The sequence below is a fragment of the Terrapene carolina genome, unplaced genomic scaffold (genome assembly GCF_002925995.2).
Source record: "Terrapene carolina triunguis isolate 2854851 unplaced genomic scaffold, T_m_triunguis-2.0 Scaffold90, whole genome shotgun sequence".
Classification (NCBI taxonomy): domain Eukaryota; kingdom Metazoa; phylum Chordata; order Testudines; family Emydidae; genus Terrapene; species Terrapene triunguis.
In genome coordinates this window covers 2,387,604-2,397,249 of record NW_020664441.1, presented here as the reverse complement: position 1 = coordinate 2,397,249, position 9,646 = coordinate 2,387,604, and the positions used below count along the sequence as shown (strand labels likewise).

Sequence of the window (9,646 nt, the reverse complement as noted above, 5' to 3'; positions counted from 1 at the left end):
CTGGGATGATCACCACTTTCAGTTCATGCCGCTCCAGATCCACTGTCAGCACAGGAGCCTATAGGGATCCTGCCTGAGATCAGGGTACACACAAGAGACGACAGTCCCTGCTGTGAAAAGCTAGTGTGGCCAAGTCAATAGCTCACTAGACTAGGACTCGAGACCTGGAGTCCATTCTTGGCTCTGCCACTGGCCTGTTGCGTGACCTTGGGTAAGTCACTTCATTGCCTCGTGCCTCACTTTCTCCAGCTGTAAAATGGGCATGATACTGACCATCTTTGTGTGCGCTATAAGAGCTAGGTATTATCACAGACAAAAAGTGGGAGGGAGAACTGGGGAACAAGGCAAGGGCCTTGGCCGAAATCACACCGCAGGTCAGTTGCAGTGGTGGGAATAGACGCGTGAGTCTTGGTCTGATGCCCAGTCCTGTGCTCTGTCTGCTAGGCCACACTACCTTGCAACACAGCACCTTCTCCTCTGCCCTTGCTTTCCCTCAGTAAGGAAACTCTTGCCTACTAATGAGCCCTAGGAACCGGGACAGACATGGCCCTGTGACAGTGCAGCAGACTTTATTGCCTTCCTATAGTGCTCAGATCCCATGGAGATAAGCACAGTATAAAGTACCTGGATGGATAGAGAGATTAGATAGAGGAGCGCTGGGTTATAAATGCTTCAGGCCAGGCTGGGGCGGGGGAGAGCGGCAGGCTCTGAAGTAGACAGGTCCTTCCACCATTAGGGCCTTGAACTTCACCCTGGAGCTGGCTGGCTGCAGAGCACAGATGTGATTGCTCTCAGCCTAACCCCTTCGTGTTGGGCTCAAGGGGTTAGGTTGGGCAAGCGGGTTTTGCCAATCCCACCAAATGCCTGGCTGCAATTGTAAGCACCTAAGACCTTGGAAAATGAGGTGCCTATTTCATCTTTATTTTTGGATGAGGGTAGCCGTTAAATGCCACAACATGCTGGGTGCTGGATACGCACCTAGTGGGAGACAGAGCCTGCCCTGAACAGCCAGAGAAAGGATGAGACCAGAATGGCAGGAGGCACTGAGGGGCTGTGAGCTGGGATTGAGAGGCATTGGCAGCCAAGCCCAGGGGCAGCAGGGGATTGGGGGTGGGGGGTAACCCCACGCTGAGATAGCAGGTAGCTGTGGGTCAGGATTGAGGGGCACTGGCAGTGCTGAGTGTGGGCAGTCCAGGGCTGGGACAGCAGCGGGGGCTATAGGTTGGGATTAAGGGGTGTTGGCAAAGCGGGGGGGAACACAGGGCTGGGATAGGAGGGGGCCAAGAGGGGCAAGTTTGAGGTTCATTGGCCCCTCAGTCACACTGCAGTGCCCTCTGAGTCAGGAAAGTATCTCCAGCTTTGATTGTCCCTCTGGGTTAATGATTATTTCCACTATTGAGCACAAAGGGCATCCCAGGAGGGCGGGGAGATATAAAGCAAGAACAAGAGGTTTGTGGGGTCAGATGAAGAGCAAAGGCCTGGATCTCTCACACCCTTCTCTCTCCTGCCACTCTGGCTCATTGCAGACACACCAGGGGGGAACCCTGAAAACTGCCCTACTCAGTGGGAGCCCTGGAGATTTCCAGCAGACTCAAGGAGCTCACCTTCATTCCTTCCTGTCTGGTAAAAAGACCTTGATTTTCCTCCTGGGCTCAGGAAATGCTCTTACCCGGGGCTAGCTTCTGGAGCACATCACAGCGGTATCTGAGCTGTCTGGTAGCTGGAGTTCTCAAGCAGTGGGGAGCATCCATTCCCTTGAGTTGGGCTGGGAAGGGAGCAGGCTGAATTTGGATGGGATCATGGGCCTCCCACAGCAGATTTCCCTCCCTACTTCCCCAGAAGTGCCCAAACAATTTGTGTAGTGAATGTGCTGCTGAGAGCCATTGAACCAAACTGTAAAACCTGTATATGATGGAAACCACTTCCAGCCATGGACTGCGGTAGTACTGTACCCCTAATTCCAGTACCTATGTACTGCCCTCCCTGTCTTCTGAGTTTAGACTCTGGGAAAGTGGTGGAGGTGGGTGTGAGGGAGAGAGAGCTGAGGAAGGCGGGAGTCACGGGGGGCGGGGGATGACATGCGCTGGCTTAGCACAGGGAATCGGGTCTCCTTTAGCAGCTGTGATAGACGATTACTTAGTGACAATCTGCAGAGTTGGTCCTTTGGCTCAGGTGGGGAGTATATGAGGTTTTTTTTTAGACACCTAAGTCTCTTTGTGAATCCAGCACTTAGCCTCACTGTGCCTCAGTTTCCCCATCTGTATTATGGGGATAATGGTACAATAAAGACTGTGAGGTGCTCTGATACTACAGCAATGGAAGCAATGTAAGTACCTAAGATAGATCCACCTGTGCCTATGTTCAGGGTTAGCACAGTGCCATTGGGCAGAAGCAAGGGGGCCTCAGGGCTGCAGGTGACCGTCACTCAGCTCTCCAGGCTCCATGCCAGCCAGTGGAGCCTGATTTCACCCTAGACGGGGGGGGGGGGGGGGCACAGGAACTGCCAGACTGGAATGGATCAGAGGCAAGGGGGTCCATCTAGCCCAGTAGCCCGATGGGGGCCAGGCCAGCACCTGATCCTTCAGGGGAAGGTAACCCTCTTACCCAGCGCTTCCCGTCAGCGGATCTCAAAGCGCTTCACAAAGGAGGGTGAGTAGCTAGAGAGGAGTTTGAAGCCGGAGTGGAGGCAGGGGGTTGTGGGGACTGTGCCTCACCCGCTCAGTACTGGAAGGGCAGGAAATAGCCCTGCCTCACCCCATGTCACTCGGGATCCCCGTATTGAGAGGGGCAGGGGAACAGCCCAGCGCCGGGCTGGGGGGAGGATCACGCACATTGGGCGGAGGGGCGGGGAGACTGCAGGATCACGTGAGGGGCAGGTCACATGACAGAGGGCCCGGCTGGCTATCTGCGCAGTTGGGAGCTCTGGGGGGTCTGGCCGGCCCCTGGCCATGGGGGGAGAGGCGGGGGCACCGAGGGGCTCCAGGGCTGGAGGAAGAGTTGGGGACACTGAAGGGACTCGAGGGGGGACAGGGAGCCTAGTTTTTAGGCTGACCCGAGTGCCCGGGTGCGGGACTCAAAGCTCCTGTAATGGCGCCAGCCTTGGAAAGTCAGACCCTGTGCATTTTGGGGGGGTCAGGGAGCTAGGGGCAGGGGTATGAGGGTGCTGGCTTTAACTACTCCCTGCCAGTGTCACCGGGGGAGGTTCTGGTCTTGCAATCAGTTCCCCGCCCCAAGCTCAGCCACCCCATTTTCACTGCCCCCGGGAGGCAGGGAAACCAGGGCACAGAGGAGGGACAGCTTAGTGCTGCTGGTATTTTCCCTGCCCCCCTCAAACCTTTCCTAGCTTCTCCCATTGATAACAGTCCATCCCCCCATTTCCCTTTCCTCCGTTTCCCTCCCTCCTCTCTGCTCCCCAGACTCCCCCTTTCCCAGGTTCCAAGCCCGGCACCCATTAGCCATGATCCAGCTCCGGGTCACCCCTGAGACGTCGCTGGCCGACACGCCGGTGAGGATCCACGTCTCCGGCCTAGCGCCCACCCAGCTGGTGACCCTGCAGTCGTCGCTGACGGACGAGAGGGGGGTGCTCTTCCAGGCCCGAGCCTTCTACCGGGCAGACGAGGCTGGGGAGGTGGACGTGGAGCGGGCGGCTGCCACGGGGGGCGACTACGTGGGTGTCTGGCCCATGGGCCTCTTCTGGTTCCTCAAGCCGGAGAAGCTCTTCCACAGGCTGATGAAACGGGATGTGATGAACAGCCCCTTTTGCTTCCAGCTTGACCTCTTTGACTCCTGCCAGCTTCTTCCCTCACCCCAGGTGGTGCCCCTGGCCACTTGCACCGTGGAGAGGTGGTATGTGGGCCCCGGAGTGGAGCGTGTCCCGATCAAGGAGGGCCAGATCCGAGGGACCCTATTCCTGCCCCCTGGTGAGGAAACTGGCTCATCGCATCCCTGCCTCTTGCATCCCTTATCCCTGTTCTCCCTTCCCAGCCCAGCCTGGCGTCCCCTTCCCACCTCTCTCTGGTGCTTGTCTTGCCCTGTTTGCCATGCACAAGATCCTCTTGTACCCCCCACCCCAAAGGGTCAGTCTCCCTGCAAAAGGGCAAGACCATCAGGTAAGCTCACTGCGGACTCTGTCCTCCTCCCCGGTGTCCCAGCAGGGCCAACAGCTTGTCCCCCTTCCCTCTGTCACAGCACCCCCTGCTGGAGAGGGCGGGTTGGGACAGCTGCAGGCTCCCTCCCCTCCATGGTGTCACAGAAATGCCACCCACTGACACATCAACATTTGTATTCAGCATAAAGCCAGACTCTCCCTGTTCTCTTCCTAAATCACCCTGATTCCCTGCCATAGTGAATAACAAGCCCTTCCCGGTTGCTGAAGCAGATGTCTGGGGTCCCACTGCAACAAGCTCATCTGGAGGCCGTCCATTCCGCAGGCCTGGTTGGGGGAGTATATCGTTGCTTTTAGCTCAGCTAGTTCGGCTGCACAGCCCTGCAGCGATCACATGCTGTTGGTTTCCCTGGACCAAAGATTGGATTTAGGTGGAGCTTATAAATGCACTTAGCTTTTTATCGGTAAACATCAGTAAACACTGATTTCACCAGACACATACAAACTGACAGAAAATTATTTCCATCGATAATAATCCAAATTTGCTGATAAACAAAGTAAGAAAAATGCTGGCTGAGAACTGTAGAGTTTGATTAAAGGATAGCGACTGTATATTCTGATGTCATGTTGATAGTTTGTATTTTAACGGTTGTAAAGTTTTAACTTTTTAAATCTCAATATCTGCCACCGTTAAATAATTATTGTCTGACCCCTCCCCCCATAATTTTCCACAACATTGAACATTTTGATCGATAAATTTTTTTAAACATGCTTGAAATCCATAATTTTTGCACAACTGTGAAAATTTAAATCAATAAAAATAGAAAAAAATGCTTATAAATAAACATCAATACTATCTATTGAAATTATAAAAAAGAATTCTCCCCCCCACCCCGCCACTTATAACAGCTTCAAGGCTCATCAAGAAGTTAATTCTCTTTAGAGCCAATTCTCAGAGGATCAAATACAACGAAAACTTCCAAACTAATCACTCGGCCCCTCAGAAAAAACAGAGGTTGCCAACCCCAGGTGTTCAAAAATCACCAGATTGGCTTAAAAATCTTGAGATTTGAAAAATAATAACTATAGGGTTCTTTCTGTTGGGCATCTGCTTTCTGAGCATCTATGGGTCACATTTAACATTTCTCCAACAATGGGAGCTAGAAACTATTTTTTAAAGAAAATGAAAGCTGAGATCCTCAGGAGCATTAAAGAAAATCCCCAAATCTCACGAGACCTCAAGATGAAATGGTGAGAGTTGGCAATAGTCCTGTGGTGTTGGCTTCAACACATGAACGACAGGAATATGGAGTTCCTTAAGAGGCAGTGGCCCAGATCAACAAAGGTATTTAGGCCTCTAACTTCCATTGATATCCAGTTCAATGGAAGACTTTTGCACAAGTGAAATAGATTCCTGTTCCTGTGATCCTCCCTCTCTATTGAGCCCTAGTTTGCCTTGGAAAACAAGCTAAGCCTTAGCCCTGGGGTCACCATAACTAACTGCTGTGTTTTTCCCTTTCCCCACAATGCCTCTCTCCCCCGTTCTCTGCAGGTCCAGGCCCCTTTCCGGGGGTGATCGACATGTTTGGCGGGGCCGGCGGGCTCATTGAGTTCCGAGCCAGCCTGCTCGCCAGCCGGGGCTACGCCGTACTGGCGCTGGCGTTCTTTGGCTATGACGACCTGCCACGGGTGCTGGCAGAGGTGGACCTGGAGTATTTCGAGGAAGCAGCCAACCTGCTCTTGAAACACCCCAAGGTATGTCCCACTCTTTCACTAGGGTCCCTTCACAGCCACTGGATGAGGGGCTCCAGCCTAGATATCGGACATGTAGCAGGTCCTGGCTACAACTCTCACCCATGGGATCTACCCCTCCCTGGTGTCACAGCGCCCCCTGCTGGGGAGGATGGAGCTGGGCAGTGCAGGCTCCTCCCTCAGGGTCACATTGCCCCTTGCTAAGGAAGGCGGGGCTGGGCAGTGCAGGCTCCTCCCCCTCCATGGTGTCACAGCGCCCCCTGCTGGGGAGGATGGGGCTGGGCAATACAGATTCCTGCCCCACCCTGGTGTCACAGCACCACCACTGGGGAGGACAGGGCTGGGCAGTGCAGGTTCCTGCCCCAGGATCACAGTGCTGGGATTGGCTAGTGCAGGCTCCATCTTCTTCTGTGTCACAGCGCCCCCTGCAGGCTCCTCCTGGTCCCATCCTGTGCTGGCTCCAAATTGCCGATTCCCAGGCTGTTGGCATGATTGTTCCAATGTGGCTCCTCGTGGGTTTTTCAGGTGAGAGGCCCAGGCCTCGGAGTGATCGGGGTGTCCAAAGGGGCTGAGGTCGCGCTGGCCATGGCTGCCTTCTTAGAGCAGGTGGTGGCCACCGTCTGGATCAATGGCACAGGATTCCTGAATGGCACGCCACTGCGTTACAAAGGGGTCCACATCCCCCACATCCCCTACTGCCCTGAGCGGCTGCTCATCACAGAGATGGGGGTCCTGGACAACTACCACGTCTTCAAGGACCCCCGGGACCCGGCCCACGCGACTGCCGCCATCCCTGTGGAGAAGGCTCAAGGGGAGGTGCTCTTCGTGGTGGGAGAAGCCGACCGCAGTTTTAACAGCAAACTGTTTGCTGAGATGGCCATAGAGAGGATGAAGAGCCATGGGAAGAAGAACTATACCCTGCTCTCTTACCCCGGGGCCGGGCACCTCATCGAACCGCCGGGGTCCCCACTGTGCAGCATCTCTCTCATCCGGGGGAGCCCCAAACCTGTGCACTGGGGGGGGTGAGCCAGAGCCCCATGCCAAAGCTCAGGAGCATTCCTGGCAGGAGATCCTGAACTTCCTTGACCGCTGTCTCGTACCCACCAGCAACCTGTAACAGCCAAGGGAGTGGGGGGCCAGGGGGACCCCCTCCTGCCAGGCTGGGAGAGCTCCTCCCATCCCCCCCAGCCTGATCAACATAATAAATACTGAGAACATAGAAAGAATCTGTGGGAAACTTCCAGGGGAGCACTGGGGATGGGGGTGGGGGCAAGGGCAAGTGCCCACACAAGGAAGCAGGCTGGCCTGCTGCTTAAGGCACTGCCCTGGATTTGGGAGACCTAGGCTCAACTCTCAGCCCTGCTGCTGACACCGTGGGTGGGTCACTGAATCTTTCTAAGCCTCTGTTCCCTGTCTGTAAAATGGGGATAATGCTTCTCCCTTGTCTGCGTACACAGCAAGCTCATCGATGGAATGAGCAGCTCTTAGTGTGTGTGTGGTGCCCAGCTCACGGAGCCTGGCTCAGAGTCTGAAGTGCTACTGGAATCTAGCTGGTAAAGAGGGCTATGTAGGGGAGGGCACCACTTTGAAGGGAGGAGGGGACACCCTGCATTTATAGGCAGGGGAATCCACAGGAGATAATTAGTTTAGATACAAGGGAACAGGTATGCCCCATTAGGTTATAACTAAGGCTAAGATTTTTTCACAGATATTTTTAGTAAAAATCACAGCCCGGTCACAGCCAATAAAGAAAAATTCACAGAAGCCTGTGACCTGTCCCTGACTTTTACTAAAATTATCCATCACAAAATGGGGAGCTGCTACGCAGCTGCAGGGGCCTGGCGGGGAGCTCTGGGGCCCCCCACCATCCATGGGGGCTCAGAGTTCCAGGGTCCCTCTCCTCCGCACCTCTGAGCTGTGGGCTTCCCCACTGCCAGAGGCTGAGAGCTGTGGGGGCCAGCCAGAAGTTGCAAGGTCCCCCCTCATTCATTTGGAGCTCCCCTGCGCCCATGGTGGCGAGGAGCTGCAGGGTACCCTGTGCCCAGCGGCAGGCGGGTGTTGCAGGGAGCTGTGAGGGTCCCCCCACCGCCCGCGACAGCCAGTAGCTGCAGGGACACAGCCTCCCACGGTGGCTGGGAGCAGCTGGGTCTCCCCTGCCACCTGTGGTGGCCGGGAGCTGCGGGGTCCCCCACCACCCACGGCAGCTGGAAGCTGCAGGGTACCCCCACTGCCTCGGAGCTATGGGGCCCCGCTGCCTTCTGTGGCGGGGGTACCCTGCAGCTCCTTGCCACTCTGGGTGGCGGTGGGACTCGTCAGCTCCCAGCCACCTTGGACTAAAGTCACGGAGGTCTTCGTAGCCTTAGTTATAACAAGTTCAAAGTGGATTAAACTGCAGCCATTGCACCAGATATTACGTTGGATCTTCTGATGTCCTCACCCTGCCCTCTTAGCTCCCAGAGAAAAGCTTGGTTACTGCACATCCACGGCTGCTTGGTTTCCAAGGTGATTCACTGAAAATGACGTTAAAGTGAGACGGCCCCATTGTGCCATGATAATTTACAGAAAACAATCTCATCATCATGGCTGTGAATTAACTGCCACGCTAGCCTGGGGAATGGCCATCGTTGTCTCCTGCGGCTAAACGCCAGCCCTGCAGAGCTAAGAGCAGGAGCCTGAATGGCTTGAGTTCCTTGCTGTAACTGAGATGGAGCCTCAGACAATCAAGCACAAAGGGGAGTGCGGGGGTGTCATACTCAGTGAATAATGGGCTATGTCTAGGCTGAGGGGGCCATATACCCTTGTACAAAGGGGCAGCCTTTCTCGTTGTCCTTCTTCATATCCGTAAGCCATGAGCTTTCGCTGCAACATAAATCCACGAGACACAGACTGTGCTCCAGGTTGGGCGTGATACTGATCGAGGAGGATTAGGGGAATAATCCTTGTGTTTTAAAGGCCCCAGCCCAGGCTTTCACCATAGAAGGGTGACACAGACTGTTCATGTCACTTCACCCTTCGCTAAGTAGCGCCTAACATTACTCCTCACATCCAGTCATGCCCCTGGGGTGGATTAGGCTCAAACAGTGATGAGCTATTCTGCTGTGGGGGGAGCAAATTAATGAGCCTTGGGGCTGATTAGAAAGGAGCATTTGTTAAAGGGACATCATCCTGTTGAAAAAAATCCTACCTGAAAAGCCACACAAATATCCTTCGCTATGTTCACGTTAGTTCTTCTGACAGAAAATTTTTTTAAGCATTTAACTGATTCAGCAACAGGACGTTGACTTACTTACTTTTTCTGTCCTTTTGCTAAATGAGAATAGACTCATCAGCTTCAGGGCTGTGGGTTGTCAGTGTCTGGTCAATTTCATGTCCCACTCTTGTGCTAGCACAAAGCCTGACTCAGTTATAACCGCAAAAGTCGGGGGACCAGCTTAAAGCACCATTAACATTTAAATGTGACCTTGGATCTGGGCTGATGATAGTACAGTCCCAGGGTTTAACCCAGTTCCAGTGGCACAGAGCTGTGCATGACACAGCTGAGAAGGGGTGGGGCAAGCTGTCTTTAAGCCACCTTTGCATTCTGCCGGCCCTCAGAGCTGCCAAGGGCAGATTTGACCCCTGGCATAATTTGGAGCAATCTCAGGAAAGCTATTAAGTTCTGCTGGCTTGGTACGATCCCCAAGGGCCTGCTATGCCAGCCATGGATTGTTGAAACACAGTGCACTATCTTCCATCAATGGCCACTAGCCAGGAAGGGCAGGGATGGTGTCCCTAGCCTCTGTTTGCCAG

At 54.3% G+C, this 9,646-nt stretch overlaps 1 protein-coding gene across 1 annotated transcript; it reads left to right on the top strand.

Annotated features, from left to right (window-relative positions):
* The first annotated feature begins 1,455 nt into the window (after window positions 1-1,455).
* Window positions 1,456-7,575, top strand: LOC112105435 (acyl-coenzyme A amino acid N-acyltransferase 1-like). The gene is given in 5 exon segments (XM_024198236.3): window positions 1,456-1,623; window positions 3,417-3,920; window positions 5,658-5,860; window positions 6,383-6,874; window positions 6,876-7,575. Coding segments are annotated over 5 exon segments (1,458 nt in total). The 5' UTR covers window positions 1,456-1,463; the 3' UTR covers window positions 6,975-7,575.
* Window positions 7,576-9,646: the final 2,071 nt, after the last annotated feature.